Below are 25,539 nucleotides of genomic sequence, written 5' to 3' on the forward strand. Positions count from 1 at the left end.
AGTTCCTTGGACGTGTAGGAAGTATTTGGGTCCTAGAGAAATTGAGAACAATCACAACAAAATAGCAGTTGTAGATACTTCTGCTAGATTTCATCACAGTAGAATATTGCCATTTATACGCTAAACAGAGGAAGAGAAAAAATCTTTAAAATATTCAATTGATAAAGACAAGGAAAACTAAGAAGGTGGTAGCAAAAAAGAAATGCTTTTTAGAAAGACAGTAAGACTAAAAAATGTCCTTTTGGATTATCAACAAAGCTGACTTCAGTGATGTCGGCAAAGGCAGTTTCAGTGTACCAGGGGTGGGGGCGGTAATGAGATGCTCGGGTGGAAGCCAGAGGTGAGGAAAGAGAAACATTTTTCCTGATCATTTGTTCATTCATGAATATTTAGTAGGTACAATGTGCCAGATACCGCACAGGCTCTATGTATATAGTAATAAACAATTCTCCCTGTCCTTAATAAGCACTGGCTGTGAAGGAATGTGTTTAATGCTAAGGGCAAAGAATAAAAAGGACAAGCTGAAATTATGTTGAGAGAAGATATATAATTGATGGAGGTGAAATGCTAGTGGCCAAGATCCAAGGCCACGGTGGAGAACTTCATTAAGGGAAGAGGAACAGTGTTTCGGAACTGGGTGAGGCCATGGTAGGAAGAAGGAGAGATCTGTCTTACTTAGCATAGTTTTCTTCAAATGGACAGTTCATGAGCTAAGACTCTGTGGTCACCACTGGTATATGAACACATAAGTGAGAGAGAGAAGGAAGATGGGCTAACCTCTAATGCCTCCTGCTGAAAAAGTTACTTTGAAAATAGTTTTCTCCTGTAAATATGTGTCAAAAGAGGATATTTTAGTCTTGGAAATACTTATGTAATTCTTTATTACATTATAGTTTTGCACTGAGGTGGTTTCACTTAAACGGAGATTCAAATCATAAATTAGCAGAGGATTCACATTTAATAATGTCTTATTACCACAAAATTATAGTCCTATAAACTAATGACGAGGTTAATCAAATCTGAAAATAGCACTACTCATTGGTGGAATTATTATTTTTTTTAAACTGCATCTTAGTGAATGCTTCTGGAGATAGAGAGCCAGAGATTAAATTAAGTGCCGTGACAAAAGGACCTTCTTATCTACTAGACGGAATCTCGAATCCCGCCCTGGTGTCGGAAAGCCTTTTTTATTGGTTACAGGATTTAAGAGTCACGCAGAGTCCCGGACCGCGGGAAGTTGATGGGGGGCGGGGCTGGGAAGCTGACGGGGGTAGGATTACCCGGAGCAGCGGAAATAATGAGTGGGTAACGTGCAGCCACCCCACGACTTCCCTGGCGCCGCACGCTTTACGTATTCCGTGACACTTCCAGGGCACCTCAGGCTGGGGAACCATTTCGCAGTTCGTCCTCCGTGGGCGTGGGAGCGAGCGGCAATCCCTAAAGACCGTGTACGCATGCGTGGGAACTGGGCCGCCAGCGTGCGTGTGACGTCACGGGCGCGCCCGTCTGAACTTCCTCGTTTCTCTGTAGAGAGAGCGGGTGAGTGGATTTCTAAGGTTTTTGAGTTCGTTACGTGGGTACAAGGTGGGTGGGGACCTGCACAGGTATTGTAAAGGGGCTCATTTAGTTAAGGTCAAAATTCGGTGTAGTTATCGAAGGGAAACCCTCCATGCTTATCTTTATCGTGAGTGTGCTGTGTCCAGCATGTTGCTTGACGTTTTGTGGACAGCTGATTGGAGTTAGTCCAACTCCTCGCTCTCGCGGATGCTTGGGGGAGGTTGATGCGCACACATTAAAATTAAATATTGACGCTAGTGCGTGCCACAGTCAAAAAGGTTTGAGGAATGAGACTGAACCTAAAATGCACAATTTAAGAGTTCAGTGGTTGTTAATTTCGATTGTATAGAGGCTAGAGGGAGGAAGCAACAGATGTAGTTTGGAGTAATAAGCTTTTGGTATACAAATTGTGTACACAATATTACAGCTGCCAAAGGGATTAAAAAACAAATTCAGAACTTCTCTTCTTACCCTTGCCCAATAGCATACATTTTAAAGCACTGTGGTAGAAGCAATTGTTAGTGTAGTTTTCACAGATCCTAGAAACTGCTATTTAGAGATGCTTATTTAAAAACAAAACTGAGTAAAAGAGGGTTTTGTTTCGATGCCGTAGGAGAGTGTGTGTATTAATCCTTGTAATAAAATTACAGAAAACTCAGCCCCAACCCCAACAGTGTTTACTTAGAGGAAAGGAAAGCAAAACTTAAGAGGTTTAAAACAAATTACTGACTACATTTTGGATAAACCACTGGTCTTTTGTGTTTCCAGCAGCAATCTGTTCAGCTCCCTAGTTGAATTTGCTTTGGACAGCTTTGTGAAGCAGATCTGATATGCCACTTGAATTAATAAAAGAAGTTAATGGGGTGCCTGAAGTTGAACCATTAACTAAATTAAGCAAAGTAGATTTCAGATCTCTACAGCCAGGTTGTGATTATAGCAAGAAATACGTCCAGGTAAGAATTTTTCATAACTCAGAATGTTTTTTCCTTCTAAAAGGAAAATTAATTTTTTTTTAGCTTACCTATGAGAGTTGTTTCAGGAATGGTTTTACCTGTGTCATACATTTGAGACTATTTTGATGCTAAGTTATTTATTTAGCATTCATTTAGCTTAACATTGCATTCTCCTGTGATACAATGGAATAAGTTCTGGAGATACGAAGATGAATGAATATGGTCCCTGAACTGAAGGTGATTACATTCTTGGGATTGAACAGGTTGCTTGATCTGTAATTCTGATTAATAAGTTTAGTATTAGCATTGTGATATGTGAACATTTAGGAGAGAACTTTTGGTTTTGATGACTTGGGTCAAGATATTTGAGCAGGATTTTAAAGGGTGAATGAGATTATACCATCATTTTGGGTTAAAGCAGTCCTCATGTGCATGTTGAGGAATTTGGGTATTACCTTAAAACCTCTGGGAGACCCTAAACAGATTTTAAGCAAGAGAAAAACATGATTCATTGTAAGTTCAAAGTACTCTGCTTTCTGGGTGAAGAATACATCAGAGAGGGCAAGATTAGAGGAAGGCTAGTTAAGAGGCAGTTGCAGTAATCTAGTTTAGAATGGATGCTGTTTGAACCAGTGGCAGAGGGGATCTTGGGAGAGAGACAGACAAAATAGTAATAATAATGACAGATTTTAACATTTATTGAGCTCTTTCCGTGAGTTAGGTAGTATTTTAAGTGTTTTACATATATGAACTCATTTAATCATCACAAAGACCCATGAATTCGGTACTATTCATTTGTAGTAAGAATACTGCATTTCAGTAAGGTTAATTGGCCTGAAATATAGCTACTAAGTGGTAGAGCTGGAGTTAGAATCTAGATGTTCTGTTTCAGAGCTGATAGGATAAAGAAGCAGAATTAACAGGTCTTGAAGAACAATTAGGTAAGATGGGTAAAGAGGTCAGGAAATTTCTGTGTTTCTAATTCCTCATCAGCCTTGGGAAGATAATAGGAGACACACATTTAGGAAAAAAAAATGATGAGTTAAATTTTAGGAATTTTTGAGAGGTTTTGGGTGGCCTTCCAGTGGTGATGTTATATAGGCAGATGGTTTTGGCTAGAGTACAGAATGAATACTTCATCAAAGCTTTCTTCAATTTCTTTTCTACAATTTCTTTCAAGTAATGTGTGGTGGTACTTTTGATATTTTGGGCATGGAAACCATAGCCCATTAAAGAATGTATCAGCATTTTCTTTACCCTTCTTTTCTGACCTCTTCCCCCCAATACACAACTCATACTCAAACTCAAGAGGCCATCCAAGATCACTGACTTCTCCTGTGGCAGTTTAGCAGTTGAGGAAAAGGAGTTGTAACACTGGAGACAGGCTGTCTGAATTTGGTTACAGATCCGTCATTTATTAGCTATGTAATTGGGAAAGTGATTTTATTTTTCTATGCCTTATTTTTTTCAGTTGTAAGATAGGAATTAAAATAGAACCTTCTTCATAGAAATGTTTTGAGGGTGAATGTAAAGTGCTTAATGAATTCTGAACCTTTAGTAATTGCTCATTATTGTGGTAAAGAGAATGATGATATCCTCAACATCAGTGTCTTTGGATATGGAGTTCACTTAGTCTCTCACTTTAGTGAAAATAATGTACCATAATCCCACTAATGGGCAAAATTATTTTGCAGCTAGTGAAGTTCAAGCTTCAAAGACTCTTTACTTGCACAAGTCCTTCTTAGACCCTGTTAGGGTTCTTAGAAATGAATTGATGCTTTCATATATTTGTAAAATTTACACAAGCAGGTTGTTTTAACATGAATGGCTAAGGCTGCTCTTTCTATTTTGACTTCCCCGTCCATCACATTTTCCCTTTTATCAAGTGGTATTAGAGTGAGAACACTTTTGAAGTCTAGCTAAGGGGAAGTTGACTTGTGGAACATGTTCAGTGAGATATATTCATGTGCTTTACAGTCACTTTCATTTATAGCAGGTATTGCTAGCTCTCCTGGTGTAGGAATGGTTTCCAGGAACACTCCAACTCACTGGGCAGTCTGGAAGAAAAGTGTGGGGCCAGAAGTTGTATACGGGTGTGATATCTCATGTCCCACCTAGCATGGGAATGTAGCTAGTGGGGGAAAAACAGGTAGTGAAATGTATAGAGTCTGAAACTAATTTAAGGAGAATTGATTCAAATCTTACATCTTATGTATGAAAGAAACTTAATAGAAATTTTCTCAAACCTGGCAGCAGTCCTAAAAATTTATGTGGGGTTACCAATAATGAGTGAAGTTGAATACAATCATTGTAAACTATCAATTACAAAAATCAAATTTTAGTCAGTTATGCTGTAGGAAAAATGGAATTATCTTTATATTCTCTATAGACACTAATGTTATAAAATCATTGACATGAAAAGATTATAGTCATAAATGTGAAGAACTATGTAGTTAAAGAGATGTATCAGGAAATAAGTTGATTCAAAATTAGGTTACTTTTCTGGATTTTTAAATATTTATATGTATTTTAGCCTTTACACTTCATATTTGTGTGATTTCTTTTTCATTCTAAATACTTTCATAACAAAGAAATGCATTTTGTTATGAAGGAATGAAGAGGAAAGGGTGCAATTAAAGGGGATGTAAGGATGAAGAAAGTTAATGACTGGGAGAAGAGGAATGTGTCTAGATATGTTATTGTTATTGATTTATAATTTAAATCTTTAAGATTTCATTTTTTTTGAAATTTACTGAGACTTATTTAATGTACTACCATATGGTTTGCCTTCCTGAACATTCCATGTGTATTGACATGAATGTGTGTTCAGCAGTTGTCAGGTATAGTGGTCTGTAAATGTGAATTGTTCTGGGTAAAATTTCAATATTTCCAGAATCTTCTGCTTTGCCTTAGTGCATTTCCATATTAATAGGTGTGTCCAAGGAGTGGAGAGAAGTAGTCCACCTCTATATCAATAGGTGATTATAAGGGTGAGTGAGGGCATATCTGGACCAGAGAGGTTGGGTGGGATCCCTTTTTTGCAGCCTGGTTACCAGAGACACCTGCGAGCACAAGTGGACAACTGCTCATAAGCAATAAATGGGTTTCTCCCACTTGACTTCTCCCTTTGACTGATTTCAACTTCAAAGGTAATTGGCCCCAGACTGGGAACATAGTTCCCCCCAGAGTTACAATTGTATAAACTTGTATGATGGTGTTTTTCAGATCTATATTTGACTGGCTGTATTTCTCCTTGTTCTGTCAGTTACTGAGAGATGGGTGCTCATTTCAGCTATGATTGTGGATCTGTCTATTCTTCCTTTAGTTAGGTCAGTGTTCACATATTTTGAAGCTTCTTACCTAAGTTGTCATTTCTTTTTGATGAATATTCCTTATATCATTATCAAATGTTCCTCTTTATGGTAGCTCTTTTTCTTAGAATCTGTTTTTTCTGATAATACTATAGCTATGCCAACATTCCTTTTTAAATTTTCACTTTCAACTTATTTATGCTTCTGTATTTTAAGTATCTCTTAGCCAGCGTATCATTGGATCATGCTTTTTAATCTGACAAGCTCGCCATTAAATTGGAGTGGTTGGTTTTGTTATATTTGAAGTCATGGATATGGTGGTATCCTGATTAAGCCTCTGTCTTATCAAGCAGTGTGTCTGTGGGTCTTTTGGTTGAGGTCTTCTCAGTGAGCCTGCCCTGTCCCTAGTGGTAGGTCTGGCTCTTTATATATACCTAATCCTGGCCATCCCTAGAAGTTATATAGAAAGTGCTTTTTTTTCTGCTTTACCCTTCCAGCTGCAGTGGTATTTCGTAGTTTTGTTGCCCTTTGACAGCACTTCAAGGACTTTGTTCTGAAAGATAGAAGAGGAAGATCCAGGCAGGGTTTCCTTCCTACAGTAACTGCTACCTCCCTTGCTCCCCATTCCCTCCTGGTCTGAACTTTGTCAAGTTTGTGGAGAAGAGCTTGTAAGTGGGTATGAATTCCCTTTGTGTTTGCAGCTCCCAGAAGCTCCATGTCTTTTTATTAGCCCGTACTTGGTCTTTAGCAACTCTGAAAATATTAGATGAGTATTTCTTAGAGATATCAGGCAGCATTTGCCCTTTGCGTCAGGTAAGCAAGTGCCTACGCCTGTCTCTCATCAGATGTCTGTTTTCTTGGATACCTGGTTGGTTGGTTGTCCTGTGACCTCAGCTCACTCGCCCCCATCTCTCCTTGGAGGAACTTCTCTTTTCCTATATTTTTCATTAGTTGTTTGCCTTCTGACTTTCTCTCTGGAGAGTAAAGAAAAATTTCAAAGTTTGCCCAATATCTGACTTTTTGTTGTTCTTTCCAGCTTTCTACCTCTTAAGTGGAATAATTACCTTTGTTTTTGACTGAATCATTATGTACTGTTGATAACCTTTTAATTTTTTTTTCTGACTCCTATCTTATAGGTAAAATTAATGTATAAACATAGCTGGATTTTCTTTTTACTATTAGCACCATAAATCAAAGTTTGTAATATTGGTATGTGGGAGATACGTATTATAGGATCTATTTTTAAACTTCATTAAATAAATTATTTTCTGTGTGAGAATTTTCATAGAGCCTTATATTTATTCATGGGATTATTAAATTTTATAGAATTATAGAAATTATAAAAACTATCCAGATTAAATATTCATTTCATCTGAGACTGTTTAAAAGCTGACAGAGCTGGTTACAGAAGGAGAACAAAGTCTAACCTGTCCTTGTGCATTAGTCCATTGATTTGTCAATACCATCCTTATTTATGAGATTATCAATTTGCATTTTTAAGGTTTTCTTTAATAAGTTTTAGTTTCTTTCTAGGAACAAATTTTTTCATAGAGAATAGTTTTACACGTTAAAATAAAGCTCAAGTTGAGCTAGTCCATCTTTATCTGTAAAATGAAGACTTGGTGATGTTTAATAAACTATTTTAAAAATTAAATGAACCTGAAGTATTTTTAGGCCTTTTGGTATTAGAAAAATCACTTCCGTGACTTGAACACAGTACTTTGATTTTTTTTGCAAGACAAAAGTCTACTTAAAAATTTTTATTCTAATTTTTACTTATAGCTTGGTATTATAATAAGCTCTTTTGGCTTTTCTGAGTAACTTTTTTTCTCTCATTTCAGGGAAAACTTTCATTTATCTCTTCTTTAACTAATGGTGGAAACAGAACAGCTGTTTTGAAGATTGGACTACAAGGTATATAAGACCACTGCTTAACTTTTTTGCTTGTAAACAACAAATGGGTAACTTTATGTATGTATACAAATGATTTCTAATGAATAGTACATGCACAGTAGTATAAAAATCTATAGAATGAAAGATTAGTCTTTCCTTCACTAATTTTTCCTCTTATTGTCTAATGTATCTCCCTTTCTCCCATAGCTTCTATTTTGCTTTCGATTTCTTTAGCCACATATTTAAACTATTAACAATAGCTAACTGGTCCCCCTATTTACTAGTTTCATTAATGTGACCAAAACAGCTTAGAAAGCTTAACTTTCTTCAAATGTTATTTCCAGCATGTTAGTTCTTAGCTTGGTGTAGTTACACAAGTTAATTTCTTTCCCTAGTAACCCTCAAGTAATCCTGGTAAGCTTGGAAGGGCTACCTTGGAATACTTGGGGACCAAAGTAGATCTCATCTGAAGCCTAAAATTAGTTAGAAGGGTGGTCTGCTGCAGTGAATGGGAAATAGACTTTGAACTATGGCGTTCTACAACTACTGAAAACAACCTATGTATCAGACACTGTTCTCGGTACAGGGGATACAGCAGTGACCAAACCAAAGTCTTTACCTTCATGGAATTTACATTTTTAGGGAGTAAGTAATTACATAAGTAGTATTAGGTAGAAATGTGTTTTGAAGAAAAATAAATCAAAATAAGGTATAAGCCTGTTACCATTTTGATACATTGCTAGGCTTGATTTTAATAATATTCTGTTAAGGATTTTTACATCTAAATTTATGAAGGATGTTGATCTGAATCTTTCTCAATGATTTTAACTGGTTTGGTGTCAGGGTAATCAGTTGTTAGGTGATTCTTTCTTCTATTTTCTGGAAGAGTTTAGCTATGATTATTATTATTTCTTCCTTAAATATTTGTGGACTTCACCAGTAGAGCCAGCTGTGCCTAGAAATTTTTTTATGGGAAAGCTTTTAATTCTAAGTTCAATGTCTTTCATTTTTACAGGGCTATTCATTTTTTTTCTTGAGTAAGTTTAGTAGTTTGTATTTCTAAGGGTTTTATCCACACTTCATCTCAGTTGTCAAATATATTGGCTTAATGTTATTCATTAGGTACTTCTGATATGCTTTTAATGTTGGTAGTATCTGTAGTGATGTCCTATTTTATTGCTTTGATAATTTGTTATTTCTCTTTCATTTTTTTTCTCTGATCATTCTGGCTAGAGATTTATTTTATTGATCTTCAAAGTCAGCTTTTCTTTTCATTGATTTTACTCTGTTTTTCAATTTTGTATAATATTTTCTTCTTGGTTACTCTGCAGTTAACTCCAGTCAGTTAGTGCACTATTAACTTACATTTTTCAACTCTGGAAGTTAATCTTTTTTTTATATCTTCCATTTCTCCTCACAGTATTCATCTTTACCATTGTATTTAACAACTACTCTAGAATCCTATCTGGCAACTCTGTTATCACTGTCATTTGAAGTTATTTTCTATTGAATTTTTTCCCACTCCCTGCTTATTTTATGTTGGCCTCTTTTTCCTTTCTGCATGGCTGGTAATTTTTTGGTAGATGCTGACATTGAAGTTTTAAAATATCCAATATTAGATTTATTTGTCATCCTTTAAATATTATTTGTCTTTGTTTCATGGTGCATTTAATTATCTTGGAATTAATGTGATTAGTTTTGTTAGGGTCGGTCTAGAACAGAATTTATTTTGAGGCTAATTTGGCCAAACATAACCTTCTGATGATTCTGCTGCACTCTGGCTGGCTGGAACCAGAACAATTCCTAGCCCTGTGTGATTCAAGGAATTGCCTATTCTTTTTAGTTCTTTCCCCTGCCTGGGATAGTTTCCTGCCATGTACTTAGAGATCAGTACTCATCCAAAGACCTGAAGGCACCCAACTTCAGATCTCTAGAGCACTTTCTGTCCTTTTCCTTTCTGCACTGTCCTTTTCCTTTCAGCACTCTGTCCTGAAGATTCTAGCCCCTTGGCATCCTTAAATCTGAACTATTCTGAATTCATTGAGGTTGCTGGGCTTTGTTTGAGTTTTACCTCTATTTTCTGCTGCCTGGAAAGACTCTCCAGGAAGTAGGTTGAGGATATTGCTTTATTTTCCTCTTCAGAGAAATCACTTTTCAGCACTTTCTGTTGTTTAATGTCTGAAAACTGTTGTTTCATATATTTTTTTCTTAGTTATCTAGTTGTTTTAAGGCTGCAGAATACATCTAATCCCTGTTACTCCATTATGGCCAGAAACAGACATCTCACAGTTCAGTTAAGATATTAATGGAGTGTGTTATCTTTTGATTGGAAGCCACTGTGTTTTTTGTATTTGAGGAACAACAGTGTTTCTTTCAATTTATATGTATACTTCTTTTGAGGAATTGGCCTAAAGAGATAAGTGAAAGGAGGCAGTGGGCAGCTTTGTGGTAGTGTTTTCACTGCTGACTGCCACCAGAACAGATAGAGTAATAGATTCAGGAGTTCTAAGTCACACAAAGAAGACTGCCAATTTTGGAAAAACCTTTTATGTGGTTCATAAATGCATAAAGATCTGATATGATGGCAGTCCTCGGATTAGCTCAGTGTTTGAAAGCTGATATGGATGAAACTTCCCTCAGATCATTAATTGAGTCTTAGCATTTGGCCCTGCTGTAGTGGTTAAAGGAGATATCTCTGGAGAATGAAGATTATGGAGATAGTTTTCCAAAGCTTAGAAAATGCAAATGAGGTTACTTGTAGAATGTGCATTCCTTATTTCCCAAGTAATTTTCATTTTCTGAATCAACAGTTTGCTTGGTCTTTACACATACTCTGCTCTTTAACTCTTTAATATATGGCTGCTTGGGGAGAAGATCACACTTGTCCAGATTAAAACTTAATGTACTGGTAACTGTGGATTACTACAAGTTAAGTAAAAATGAAGTACTTTGGGGGTGACATGTTATACTGTATATAAATTGAATAATTAATACCTTATTTAATTTCAGTTATGAATATGAGAGAATAAATAGGAAGTGATCATTATATGACATTAATGTAATATTTACAGAAATTTAAAATGCATATTCTGATTGAAATGTTACATAATATTGATTTTAAGGCCTATTAGCATTTTCTGTCATTTTTGCATTACTTAGGGTATTAAACTAAAAGTGAATTATGAACATTTTAATTATCCTTTTTTATAATTGCATTTTGAAGTAATTATGGTTTTCAAAATGTAGTTATCCATTTTCTTAAATATGTAAAACTGCTGTATCTAATAAATGTTTTTCTGTATGTGTTTTTCTCTCTAGAACAAGAAAATTCAAATGCAGAGATCAGCACCATCAATGTACTGTTTTTTGGAAAATTAGCAAAGGACTGTGCAAAAGTTTTCTGTGAAGGGGTAAAGTATTTTCATATTATTTTAGAAGTAGATTTAGAGTTAATGATGCTATGTTCATCCTGCAGACGTTTTTTTTAGAGGTTCAGCATATATTTGCAAGTTCATAAAAAATGATACTTAAATAAGCAACATCTTTAGAGATTGCATCAGCCTTAAAAGGTCAGTAAAACTTATTACTGACATAAAAATGAACAAATTTTCCTCTTACTTCATACTAATTTTTAGTATTCAACAGAATCTTAAAGATACATACATTTCCCACCAATTAAAAAAAGTCTTAACTAAAATATAATATGAGCTATAATTCTCTGTTTGTATTATTTTCTTGTAGTTGTCTCAGAAATACATGTTTTCTAAGTCCTCATCAAGATACTACCAAGCTGAACACAGCAGCATATTTAAAGGACTATAACTAAGTGGGGTTTATCCCAGGAGTGCAGTTTCATTCAACATGAGAAAATCAGTCATGGTACTATATCACATTAATAGAACAATGGCCATCTTAATTGATGCAGAAGAGGCATTTGATAGAATGCTACACCTTTGTATAATCAAAATACTCAGAAAATTGGAATAGAAGGGAGCTTCCTTAGTACAATAAGGGGCAGTTATGAAAAACCCACAGCTAACATGACACTCAGTGGTAAAATACTGAAAGCCTTTCCCCTAAGATTAGGAATAAAACAAGGATACTCACTTTCACCAGTATTATTCAACATTGGACTGAAAGTTCTAGCCAGAGAAATTAAATAAGAAAAGGACAGAAAAGACATCTAAATTGTAAGGAAGAAGTAAGATTATCTCTATTCTCACATGACACATCCTGTACTTGAAAATCCTAAAGAATCAAAGAGAAAGCTACTAGAATTCAGCAATGTTGCAGCATATAAGATCAACACACAAAAATTATATGTACCTTACAATGAACAATCTGGAAAGGAAATTATGAAAATAATTCCACATATGATAGAATATAAAGGAATAATATACCTAGAAATAAATTTAACCAATGAGGTGAAAGACTTGTACATTGAAAGTTAAAAAACATTGCTAAAAGAAATAAGACCTAAATAAAGGTCTTATTTAAAACACATGAAAGAGATCCATGTTCTTGAATGGGAAGACTCAATATTGTTAAGCTGCCAGGACCACCCAAAGTGATCTATAGGTTCAGGGCATTTCCTATCAAAATTCTAACAGCTTTTTTTGCAGAAATGGAAAAGTTGATCCTCAAATTCATACATAGTTTTAAGGGCTTCTGAATACCAAAACAATCTAGAAAAAGAATTACAAAGTCAGAGGACTCATGCCCTATGATTTCAGTACTTAATACAAAGGTATCAAAATCAACAGTGTGGAAATGACATAAAGATAGACATATATACCAATGGAATAGAATTAAGGGTCAAGAAATAAGCCCATACATTTATGGGTAATTGATTTTTTTAACAAAGGTACAAAGTCCACTTAATGTAAAATGCTATAGCCACTGTGGAAAAAAGTTTGATGTTTCTTCAAAAAGCTAACCATAGAATTATAGTATGACCCAGCAATCCTACTACTAGGTATATACCCAAAAGAATTGAAAACAGGAACTCAAAAGAACTGTTTGTACACCAGTATTCAGTATAGCATTATACAGTAGAAACAACCCAGTGTCTATCAGCAGATGAATGGATAAACAATGTGATATATTCATAAAATGGAATATTAGCCATGAAAGTGATAAAGTTCTGATACATGTTACATCATGGATGAACCTTGAAAATATTATGCTAAGTGAAATAAGCCAGGCACAAAAGGACAACTATTGTGTGATTCCACTTAAGTGAGTATGCAAAATAGGCAAATTCACAGACACTAAGTAGATTAGAGTTTACCTGTGGCTGTAGGGTAGGGAGAGGGAATGGAGAGTTATTGCTTAATGGTTAAAGAGTTTACATTTGGGATGATGAAAAGGTTTTGGAAAGATTGATGATGATTGTACAACATTGTGATTGTAATTAACACCATTGAGTTGTACACTTAAAAGTGGTTAAAATGGCAAGTTTTATATTTATATTTTGCCTTGATAAAAAGAAATACATGCCTGCTTGCAGTATTTAGGCAATACAGATATATAATAGAAAGTGAGAGTCTCTTCTGATCAAAGTCTTCTAGAGTAGTACCATGCAGTAGAAGTGTTTGCTGTGATGGAAATATTGTATATCTGCATTGTCAATATGGTAGCCACTAGCTGAGCTACCATACTGAGCATGTGAATTGTGGCTGGTACAGCTGAGTTACTGAATTTTACACTTTATATTGTTTGAATTAACTTAAATTTAAATAACCACATGTAGCTAATTAATACTGTTTTGGCAAGCACATCTCTGGAAATTTACCAGTGTTTGGTGTATAATCTTAAGGATTTTTTTCAGCATCTGTATTTAAATGATTTAAAATTAATATTCTCTAAGAAACATATGACATCTTTGATGTTAATTGGAGATCCCTTAGATATTTGCAAAACCAGATTTGGCATTTAACTCATATTGAATCATGTAGCTATTAAATACAGTGTTGAGTCAGCAAGAAGTCTCCAAATAAGTTTTTACAGTTAGATAGTACTTCTAAAAGAATGTTGCAGGAATATCAGATAAATATGGTTTCAGTTCTTTTTGATCAATGATTGTCTAACAAGTGAATGACATACGGAAAAAAAAAACTTTCGTTTATACAAAGCCACACAGTCAAATGAGATTGTATATACTCTGTCTCTTTTTTCATTCATATTTAGGTTCATTAAACATTTATTAAGGGCTGACATTTTGCTAGACACTGTGCTAGGCTCTAGAGAAACCAAAATAAATGAGACAGTGTTTGGCCTTTTGGAACCCACAATCTTTAATCTAATGGAGAGTCATTTAATGGTGGTAACTATAATGAGTTATAATAGCAACCTCAGTCAACTGAATCTGCCTGAAGGATTTGAGAAAAAACAGTAGGCAACTTTGTTTTTTAGTGGAACATTTTATTTACTAATCTTCAAGCTTTTTACTGTGAAAAATTTCAAACATATACAAGTGATGAGAATTCTATAATGAATGTTCATATACCCATCATCTAATTTCAACAGTTATCAAGAAACAGACTATCTTCATTGTTTCATTATCTGCCCTTTTACTGCCACAAATTATTTTGAGGCAAATATCACTTATATAATTCAAACCATAAAACTTTCAGTATGTTAAATAGAAAGATTCCTAAAGTTATGCATATATATATATATATATGCATATATATATATATATATATATACGAATGAGTGAATAACACAATACAGTCATACTACTGAAATAGTAATATTAATTTTTTTAAATCATGAAATATCATCAGTATATTCAGTATATACTCCCCTATCTTTATATCTCTGTCTACCAGTCTATTTTTCCCAAACTTTTTCTCAAAACTCCTTGTAACTCTTTTCTTAAAAAGGCAAGCTTTAACACCATATTTCAATTCTTTTATAATGTTTTCTCCTTATTAGCTGACATAATTCTAGAGATCTGTAAAGTATCTAGTAATTGAATAGTTGTGGCATTTGTCATTGGGTGAATTACTTAAATAATTGTACCAGTGCTAGGAATGAGGCAGTGATAACTCAACCATTTTGCATAGGTATATGGTTGTTAAAATACCCAAATAATTTTCTAGAGACTGGTAAATAGCTATTGTTGTTTGAAGCTTTCCGCTACCTGCTCGCCATTCCATCCCAGGCAGCCCTGATGGGGAGAAGCACTGCCTCCTCCTCCCTTCCTCACACAGAGGCAAACGAGACTTTGCCTGTGGTTGGAGGTCCTGGCATTTCTGGTGGGGAAATACCTTGCCATTCTGATTCTCTGAAGCTGTGGCCGTCTATTGGCTTTGGAGGAGCTGGGGACTGGTGTTTGCCTTAGTAGTCTTTTTGTACTTTAAATGTTTCTCCTGAGTACATACATGTTTTCTAATGGGCAATGTAAGAGAATTAGGATGTATTCACTCAGTCAGTTACACATTTATGCAATAATTTAGTGAACACCTGTTATGAGCTAGGCCTCATTCCTAGCCACTGGTGATCCTAATAGACAAAGTTCTTTTATATGGCTTACTTTCTATCAAAGATGGACAGACCAGAAATATAAATAAATATAAAATTTTTCAAGTGGCAACAATACTATGGAGAAAATAAAGCAGTGGGAGAGAGAGAAGGTGTGAGAACGTAAAGGGGAGAGAAGACAGATTTCAGTCTGAGGAAGGAGACTGATAAGGTGATATTGGAACAGATACTTGAAAGAAGTGATCAAGTTGTCCTTAAGATACTTAGAGTAAGAGTGTTCTAGACCAGGAATTCGCAGGTACAAAGACTGAAGGTTTAGTGCATGTTCCAGTCAAAGCTGGGAGTGGGGGATCAGAGTGCCTCAGCCCCAGCAGGTATGACTCTTAACTCCATCCAACCTTGTTTTTAATCTGTAAAGATTAAAGAAAACTTTTTAAATGTTAAGGGTAAAAATTAATCATAAGATTAATTTAAAAATTAATAAAGTTTTTAATCTTAAGATGGGGATGATACCTACCTTTCTGGATTGTTGTGTGGATTAGAGATAAAACATATCTACTCCTGGCACTTAGTAGGAACTCAGTACATGGCAACTATTATTATTGTAGTTAATAATCTTATTATCTTACTGTAATTAAATTGTAATTATATGCATCCCCACTGAGGAAGAGCAAGGTAGAGGAAGGGTATCTGGACCTGAGCCCAGGAGTTTAGCTTCTGGTCCCTGCTTTATCTCCAATTATTTACTGGGTTTTGAATAACCATTGAATATCTCCAGATCTGTATTTAAAGTAATGCTTTATGAAAGTAACTGTAAAGTAAGGGGGTTGGATTGAGAATTCTGAATAGCTCTGGCATACTACAGTTTCAGAAACTGTGATGATTTATAAATAATTCAGTGGACTTGAGAAATGCTACCGTTTTTTGTAAAACCTGTCATTGGAGTCTAGAATAAAAATGCATTCAAAGAAATTGTCAGAACATCTACCTTTTTTTTTTTTGATAAAAAAATTTGCAAATTGCCAAACTCAAGTTTTGTCTTTTTACTAAAGCCTCTGTGAAGATATGGTCAGTTAATATTTTCCTAATTTGTAATTTGAACAAAGAAAAGAATCAGTGTACTGTTTTTTTCTCCCTGTGAAAAACTGTTATGAAATCAATGGTGTATATTAAAATATTACCTTAGAATTTGAAGAAATAAGATAGTTGCTATATAATTCATATCTTAAAGCTCCTAGAACATTTCATTAGAGATTATTTCTCTCAGAATGATAACTAGAGTAATTTTAGATACAATTTAAAACTTTTGAGATATAGTTTTAATCTACTTGGTACGGCACAGCTAAGTTCTGCTTCAGGCTGTTTAGGTGGGTAGGAATCAATGGCTCTAGAGCCATAGCTGAGGCACTTTTGTGGGTGGTTCCAGTAAAGGCCTATTGTCATGACTATTATAATCCTGTTACTTTTCTTGCCCTTGAAGGCATGACTTTATTTCAACTTAGAATAATTAATATTCATGATGATAGTTCTGAATTGTTGAAAATTCGGTGCTTAAGAAGTCCTGAAATCATGCCATTTTTTTAAGGGAGATACTCAGAAATGATGTGGGAGAGTGGGAGGGAGAGAATATGAATGAAAATGAGAATATTAAGTAGGTGTTTAACAGGTAAGATTCACTTAATTGGAAAGATAACTTAAACATTTTTCCTTTGAACTAGATAAACTATTACAATACTTTGTTGAGATTGGGAAAATGGAAAAAAAATCAGTTCCATGACTAATTTACATGTGAATACCAAGCTGTGTGACTAATTTGCATGTGAATATTAAGCTTTATTTACTGTGACTCTTCACCCTTTAAAAACAGATGCTACTAACATATTCCTCATTCTTTAGGTTGCTGGGTATGCCCTAAAACATATTGAATTTAATAATATATTAAGTTTTCATGGGTTATAGAATATATGAAATATACATAAAATGTAGTTTGATGATTTTTTTCTTTTTCAGATGAACCTTTTCATTTCTGTAAAGATAAGTACACTTAACATTTTTGATATTTCAAGGACCTTGACCAGGAAATCATAGTCTACTTCTTTTCATCTTACCAAGATTATTAAAGTTGCCTGTCCTTTCTTCTCTCTTGATATTTTTCAGTAAGTTAGTATAAAACTGTTGGCTTCAAATTCATGCAAGGGAGAAAAGGCCATTTTAATGTGTGATCAGGAAGATGCTCCAGCATCCTATTTTGAGTCAACAAGCTGTAAAATGAAAAGCCTAGTTAATTTTCTGTGAAAGGACCAGCAGTTTGTAGATGAGTATCCTAAGGTGCCGCCATCTTCAGTGGGCCGCCAGCAGTGTGTAGAGCCTTAAGAGGGGTTCTTGAATCAACTGAAAGTCATATAAATGTGGTTTTTTTTTCTCTGAGAAGGTGGTCCATAACTCCTCCTCAGATCCGTGAGCCCACAATTAGGAACTGCTTTTTGAGGACAGAATTTCATATGATCCTATCATGGTATTGAGACAGGGACCATGGGCTTAGACAGAGTAGGGTGAGGGCCTCAGGAAAAAGCAAGGCAGTATATTTACAGTCAGAGCAATGTAACAATATAAAGTCCCTATTGAAACTCTATGTTCAGCATTATGCAAAGTAAAGGTCACACAAATTCTCTAGGGTAAAGATAGCAGACTAGGAATATAGACATCTTCAGTGAGATCAGTTAAAGGTCAAAAGACCAGGAGCAACTTGGCCTGGAATGTTTGAGTGTTCCCCAAGGGTATCTCAGCATAACCCTTGACTTCACTGTAAACACCCCTAGCAAACAGACAACAACCCAGCCCACTTGAGGGCAATGCAGGTGGTACAAATCCACACCCTAAGCCCTCAGTTCCCAAAAATCCTCAACTGCCTATAAATCCCCTAGACAACCTTACCACCCTGGGCTCTTGTCCCCTCCTGGCATGAGCCAGGAGCTTTTTCCTCTCATTTTATTTCTAAGTAAAAGCCTGTACCTTGCTCTCCTACCTTGAGTGTTTGTGAAGCTCATTCTTCGGCTTCGTGAACAAGAGCCCTGGCATCAATATACAATTGTGTTAATATTGAGCTCCAAGAGTAATTCACTCTGTGCACACATTGTACAAAAATAATAGTGATTTTGTTAGGGGGCAGTTGTTCATTTTCCTCGGTTTTTGTTCCTGCCACAGCAAAGAACTGAAAGACAGAGACACAGTAGTGAAGCAGAGTAAAAGTTTTATTTGAAGTTAGGCACTTAATGACAGAGGGAGTGTGGACATCCTCAGAGGAGGCACCCTAAAAGGTTGGGGACCTGTTTTAAGGATTTTTCAGGAAGGTGACAAAGGGCTAGGGAGTGTAGACTTGTTCAGTGGTCTCAAGCTGTTTATCTTTGGTGAGAAACATTGAATCTCTTCTATCAGTCCTCTTTGTAATTCTGCAAAATTAACACAAATTTACTAATCTGGTTCCTCCCCAGGATAGCAGCTTCCCTCTGGTAACATATCAACCAAGACCGCCTGCCTTCCTCCCAAGGTGGGCTGAATTACTGTCTGTTTGTTAAAGAATAGTTAGGAGTCTTACTTCCTATCTTCCTGGCTTTTAAAATGGGATCTTAGCTTTAAGATCAAATCTTCCCTATTCTTACTATGCTGTTTATCTTTGGACTTGTTTCGAAAATTAATCATGATGCTTTTCTCCTGCCCACGTTCCAAGTTACTTGAGTAGGGCCTGGAGGAGGAAAAAAACAGCATATAGATTAAGTTAAAGTATAAGCTGAGCCTTTTAGCAGACTAAAGTAAATCTTAAAATGGCATGATCTAATTGACACAATGAAGACATGGGCTGCCCTCAGATGCACTCCTTTATCTGGGGAATATCTGGACATTCCAAGTTACTCCTGGCCTTTTGAACTTCAACTGATTAACTCATTAACTATGAGATATTTTCTGGCCCTCTAGTTTTATCTAGTTGTAGGTAAAATTGCAATATTTCCTGAATCTCTAGCCTGGCTTTAGTGCATCTGCATATCAATAGGTGTTTCCAAGGGGTGGAGGGAAGGAGTCTATCTCCATATCAGTAGGTGATTGCAAGGGTGAGCAAGGGCAAAACTAGACCAGAGGATGGGTGGGGTCCCTTTTTCCTGCAGCTGGGTCATGAGATACACAGTAGAGCAGAAGTGGACAACTGCTTATAAGCAATAAACAGGTTTCTCCCACTTTATTTCTCCCTTTGACTGACTTTGATTTCAAATATATTTTGCCCTGGGATTTTCCCCCAGAATTACAGGTATGTTAAAGTCTTGCATTATTTTTAGAAAAATTTTGTGTCCATAAAAGTGCTAATATGAATATTTTAAGTTTTCTTAGTTTTTTGAAACATTTCCAGAAGTGTATCTTTGAGGAAATGTTCTAGCATTCCAAATGTCCTATCCTTTATTTATTTTATATAGTTTTCTATCAAATGATAAAGGTAGGGCCTGGAGGAGAAAAAAAACAGCATATAGATTAAGTTAAAGAATAAGCTGGGCCTTTTAGCAGACTAGATAAAGGTTATACTTAAGAGACTGTTAAAATTTTGCTAGAGAAATAGGTGGTAGAAAACATTCTTTTTCACACATTTATTATAGCCAGCTTTTACTGTTGAACTAGTTTTTTTCCTAATCTTTTACTAATAATATATATTGCATTTGTATGGATATATACAGTTTGCAGAGTGCTTACATATATATTTATCATTTGAGCCTTTAGTAACCCTCTGTGGTGATGGTCATTTGTACTATTACCAAGGTAACCGTTCTAGGACTAAGGTTTGTTATAGAACTTCTAGTAAGTGGAGAAACTACTTTATCTCCATGACTATATTCTTTTCCTGCCTCACGGAGATAGTGTAGACTTGGATTAAGTCTTGCAAATATGTGGTTTAGAAGACTTTGTTCTTGCATGGTCATGGCTTCAAAAACATTCAACTACAAAACAAAGCTGCCCACTGCCTGTGAACCCACTCCCATTGACTACTGTCTTCAGTAGAGAAAACCATTGTGTGTGTGTAATATATATAATCTGTATACTTAATATATCTCTGTATATATCTATGTTTGTGTGTGTGTATGTGTGTATATGTAAGCTGATACATGCAACTTTTTTCACCTAATGACTTCATACTATTCATGTTTTATAAGTTGCTTTATTTCACAACATATCTTGGACATTTAGAGAAGAGTTTAAAAAATAAATGCATGATATTGGATATCTATAATATAAACAAATGTTTATCTTTATCCTTTAATATTCTATTATGTATTTAACTCTTATCTGAGAAACAAGGGTTATGATATAATATAACCTTGCTAATTATGTACAATGTACAAAACGTATAATGCATTAGTAAAATGTATAATATATTACATATTAATATTTTATCTAAATGACATATGAGAGGTGTTTTCTGCTATTGAAATATACTAGAAATAGGCATTCGCTAAAATAGAGTAGAAATATATTAACTAATTAGTACTTGTCAGGTAATAGAGAATGTTAATAATAGTAGTAAGTCAGGGTTTCTCCTTTTTAAAATGGTGAGAACACTGAAGTCACATTTTACTTCAAATTCTTTTTTGGGTTTAAAAACCATGAATACTGATCGTTTGAGAGGTGTAATTAGGTTATTTTAGAGTTTATAGTATTAAGTTTAAAGATTGTTACAAATCAAATGGTAATTTTTTTGCATAAAATAATGAATTTTCTAATTCCGTTCTTATACCTTTCTTGTGACTTGCTTGTTGCCTTTAGGTTAGCCCCATATTTGAATACGACTCCAACCCTACAACATTAAAATTAATTTTAGAAAATTTAGTCCTTGCTTTGCTAGATTAATGATACACATGTTTTGCAGGAATACACATGTTCCAACTAAACCTCCTTCCATATGAGGGATTTTTTTCAATTTTAGCTTTTAAGTAAGATTTAGCACTCAATATATGAATATAAATTTAGAGGAAAGCCTTTTCCAAAGTATTTTGAAAGTTAAAAAAATTTATCATAAAACTGTCAAAATCATAGACATTTATTAATACATTTTCCCCCTCCCTATAAGAAATTATTTTGAAAGAGGAGATAGAGTAGTCCCTGTCTTGGAAGTCAGGAGACCTGGATTCTTGTCTTGATCCAGAACTAATTAGCTATATGCGACCTGAGACTATTTACTTATCTTTCTGGCCCTTGTTTTCTTATTTGAAAAATGATGGCGCTTGGTTACATGATTTGTAAAGTCCTTTTCAGTTCTAAAAAGCTAAGATTCAATTAAGTAAGTTTTCTAACAGTTGTATAGCTTATTTTATTTGAGATTTAATGAGGGTATATTATACATATACATAGAGTACTTGTGTATGTATTCGTATGCTTGGTTGTTCATTTAGTTGTCCAAATATTTGTTGAATGTCTTCTATCTTCATTCTATATGTCAGAGAGATCTAAACTGAATTAGATTGTTACGGATCTTGCCATCGTGGAATAGTGTTCAGTGGAGAAGAGTAGAATTAAACAACTAATATGTAATTAATTATTTCATCCAGATATGATATGTAATCAAGAAGATTGAGTAGCAGAATGAGAAAAGTAGCAGAAAGAATGAGCATGGGGGAACTGGGAGAGTGGATCAGTAAGAGAGCACAGTATATGCAAAGGTCCTGAATGAGGATGGTGGAATGCTCAAGAATTATAAAAAGGCAGAATTCTAAAGTGAGTCACACAATGTGTAGCTGGTGAGGTGTGTGGGCATCAGATCATATGGTGATTTATAGGCCATTTAAAGATTCTGGTTTTTTATACTAATATTACATATATTATTTCAATTGTGTCCTTGTTACATGATCCAGTAGATGCTAATACCCATGAAATACATTTTTTGTAGTAGAGAAACATTTCCTGCCCATCACTGCACTATCCCTGATGTCAGATCCCTGGCTTTTCCCTGTACCCTTTCATTTTCACAGTGTTTTAAAATACAACATATTACCAAGACTTAAAAGGTCAGTATAGTAAAAATTACTTAATGCCGGTTAAGGTCAAGTAAGTGTTTTTCTTACTGGATTATCAATTGTTTCATATTTTCTGTGCCCTTTTTCCTGCTCCTTAAGGGTAACAACTTGAGAATTTTTAATGTATTATATGTTAAAAATTAGCAAACTAATATATTAGTTTTGTGGCTTACATTTTTTTCATTCACCTATTTGCCTATCATACCATATTGTATTTTTCTTTAGGCAATATTAGCATGTAAAAACTGTATTTCTCAATATGCAAATAAGTTGACTTTTGTTTTTTTCCCCTTTTAGGTTTTTCATATTTTTAAAAAACATTTTTTTCATGTTAAAAATGGTACTGATTTCATTCATTTTCTCTGAGACTGGTGTGTAGTAGAATATTCCTGTTGGGAATTGTTTGATAAGGGCTCATTCTTTCAAAGCCTCTCTGACAGGGTAGCACAGGCACAAAAGGGAAGTGACCTATTTGCTGATACTGAGTATGCTGAGTCCGTTCAAAGATTCAGCCATACCAAATGTGTTTACGCTTTTAGAACGTTCATGAACAGATATTCATAAAGCCTTACCATTTTTAGTAATATGGTATTCTTCTTAGGTTGGTTTCCTAATACTTTTTCAGCAAATTGAGATTAAACACCTATTTTAGTATATCAGAATATACTCTTAGCACAGAACTGTGTAATTCCCGTTCTTATTTGAGTGGCTTCAGTATGCTCTTCTCATAAGTTTAGAACTTAGAGCAATGTGTATTAAATCTCATTTTCAATCTTTGTGAATTTATACAAATGAATAATGCCTACTATGTATTAATTTTTCTTTTTCTCTATGTATTTGAATTAATGTAAAAGCCATTATGATATATAAATTCATAGGAATTGAATCCTAAGGCTTACTCATTTCATTTTTTTACCCTCTTTTATTTAGATTTGTACTTCAGTTTTTACCAGTATTAATTAGTTTGTTTAACAGATACTTGCTGAGCACTGACTATGAACAGAAGCCTCTGCCAGTCACTGGTATGGGATATATAGGTGGATAAGACATTATTCTTAGTCTCAGGAATTTTACAGAGTTTTAAGGGCATTAAAAGCATTAAGAACTGTATACGTAACACACAAAGTGAAGGAAGGAAGGAAGGAAGGATTATTTTTCTGGGAGAGGGACAATCTAAAACAGATTTTATAAGAAAAAAGCTTTTAGAGCCCAGACGTTAAAAGATAGATGATATCAGATATGTGTAAAAGAGAAAAATGGGAAGTATAACAGGAAAGGTCAATGGCGATGAGATCACTGAGGGCCTTAGTACAATTTATATATGTACATTCAAATATAAGTTCGTGTTTACAAATGTAATATATAACAATGCAATGAATACATAATTTTTCTTAAAAGATACTTTTGTTATTTACGTGGTGTCGTGTGTGCTAGAGGAAATGTAACTTTACTTAGTTGTGTTGCTAATATTAAAATAGACTTTTGAAAATTGTTTTCCTATGAATGGTGATATCCTGCTTTTTGTGCTTTACTCTCTTTTAAAAGTGTTTTCTCCATCATAAAAGAAGTACTTTTTGTTCTTAAGTTTAGATTATACAGAAAAATAGAAAAATGTGCATCTTTACCCCTAATATTTGCATTTAGTATATTTCTTTCCATGTAATATTTGTGTTTAAGACATTTTAAAGTAAAATATAAAATGACAAGTTATTTTTGTGCTCTTAAGAGAATTGTTAAACCAGTGACTTTGTACTTATTTTTATCTATGTGTATTAGTTCTGTTAAACAACTTTAACTATTTGACTAAAATCTCAAATTTTCATTTAAATCTGAATATATTAGTCTGAGATAAATTGAAAGCATTGTATATTTTTCTTACTGTTTATTTCATTCCTCTTTAAAATTGTCTAAAACATGAGAGAAACTTGGAAAATTTTCAGTGAGAAGAAAATTTTCTCATCATAAAGAGTTGTGGTTTTTTAGCATTATAGCATAGACCCAATTGTGTTTGCAGTCACACCTGAAGGAAAAAAAATACAGAAATGAGCCAAGCTAAAATATCTGGATAGGGGTTTAGAAAGGCAATGGAAGTCCCTCCTTTGGTTCACAGTTTGCTTATGGAGGTCTACTTTGTGTCAAGCTCTGTAAATACAAAGCAGAGTAAGACATGACCCCTGACTTCAAGGTGCTCACAGCTTAGTTAATGGATCGCAATAGATAATCTGGGGGCTTACATGACATCCTTGTGTTTGCTAAACAAGTCAGTAATACAGAAGATTTCCATTTGGTAGAGATTAGGATTACTGAAGGAAGTTGCCTAAAGCCCAGGAAATTTTTTATAGATTTTGGAGTTAAAATCAAATTAAGATAATAAAAATACATGCACACATGCACAAAATGCAGCAAGACAAAACTTGCTGAGTGTATGTACCAATATTTGGAAAGAAGAGGGAGATTTAACTAAAAAATGAGAGGCAGGAATAAATGGAGACTGGCTTCTTATTACAAAAATAATTTTTGTTCTTATTAATATATAAATGGAAATTTCCTATTTATATCTCATACCCTGAAATTGTATGCTTATATATTAGCTTCATAACAATATGGAGTTTTTACACAGATGACAAGTTTTAGTGTATTCTCTCAACTCTGAGATTTAGTTTCATTTAAATTCCATTGTTAGTTACTGTTGGATTACCTGTTATCTCTTCATTGTGTTTATTCATGCAAACTTATTAACATAAATTGAAATAAACATTGATTTTTGAAGTAAAATTTTCTAGGTGATATAGTTAGTATTTTCCTGATGCATGAAGTGAGGTATTATCAATGGCTACATTGTTGATAGCTATTTAGAGGAGGTGGTCTTAACCTTATATTCGGAAGGCATTAAAGAAGTTTAGGCTAACTAGTTGTCCATTATACAGAAATAATTGCTGTTTCTAAATAATAATAAAAACAAGGATTTTTTTGACTTCCAGAATTATTGATATTTTGATGATTTAAAACCATTTTTTGCTCTGTAGGACACCATTGCTGTGGCTGGATTTATTGTTTTGTCAAGCTCTTCATCTACAAGTAGTGATGGTAAACAATGCTTATTTTTGAAAGCATTTGAAGACTGCAAATCAACTGTTTATGTGAGTGTAACTTTTAGTCTCCAATCATATTGTGGTTTTAATGAGCTGTAGTATTTCAATAAATATGCAGATAAACTATTCTGACAGTTATTTTAATTAAGTATTTTAGATTTTAAAAATAGGAATTCTTTTCTTGGCTTTATGTTTA

The 25,539-nt window shown here is 34.4% G+C and overlaps 1 protein-coding gene across 7 annotated transcripts in view; it reads left to right on the plus strand.

The window, feature by feature from the left end:
• The first annotated feature begins 1,384 nt into the window (after window positions 1–1,384).
• Window positions 1,385–25,539, plus strand: part of POT1 (protection of telomeres 1) — a 124,215-nt gene continuing 100,060 nt past the window's right edge. For 5 of the 7 annotated variants that reach the window (XR_012132153.1, XM_037023491.2, XM_037023488.2 and 2 more), the window contains exons 1-5: window positions 1,385–1,539; window positions 2,326–2,510; window positions 7,663–7,735; window positions 11,033–11,124; window positions 25,278–25,391. Coding sequence is in view for 6 of the 7 variants with exons in the window: in XM_037023491.2 (XP_036879386.1) it covers window positions 2,388–2,510; window positions 7,663–7,735; window positions 11,033–11,124; window positions 25,278–25,391 (402 nt within the window). In the remaining variant the exon portion in view is untranslated. The remainder of the gene's footprint in view (window positions 1,540–2,325; window positions 2,511–7,662; window positions 7,736–11,032; window positions 11,125–25,277; window positions 25,392–25,539) is intronic. The other 2 variants (XM_017644669.3, XM_037023489.2) reach the window with 2 other exon arrangements.

The sequence above is a fragment of the Manis javanica genome, chromosome 6 (genome assembly GCF_040802235.1).
Source record: "Manis javanica isolate MJ-LG chromosome 6, MJ_LKY, whole genome shotgun sequence".
NCBI classification, from domain to species: Eukaryota; Metazoa; Chordata; class Mammalia; order Pholidota; family Manidae; genus Manis; species Manis javanica.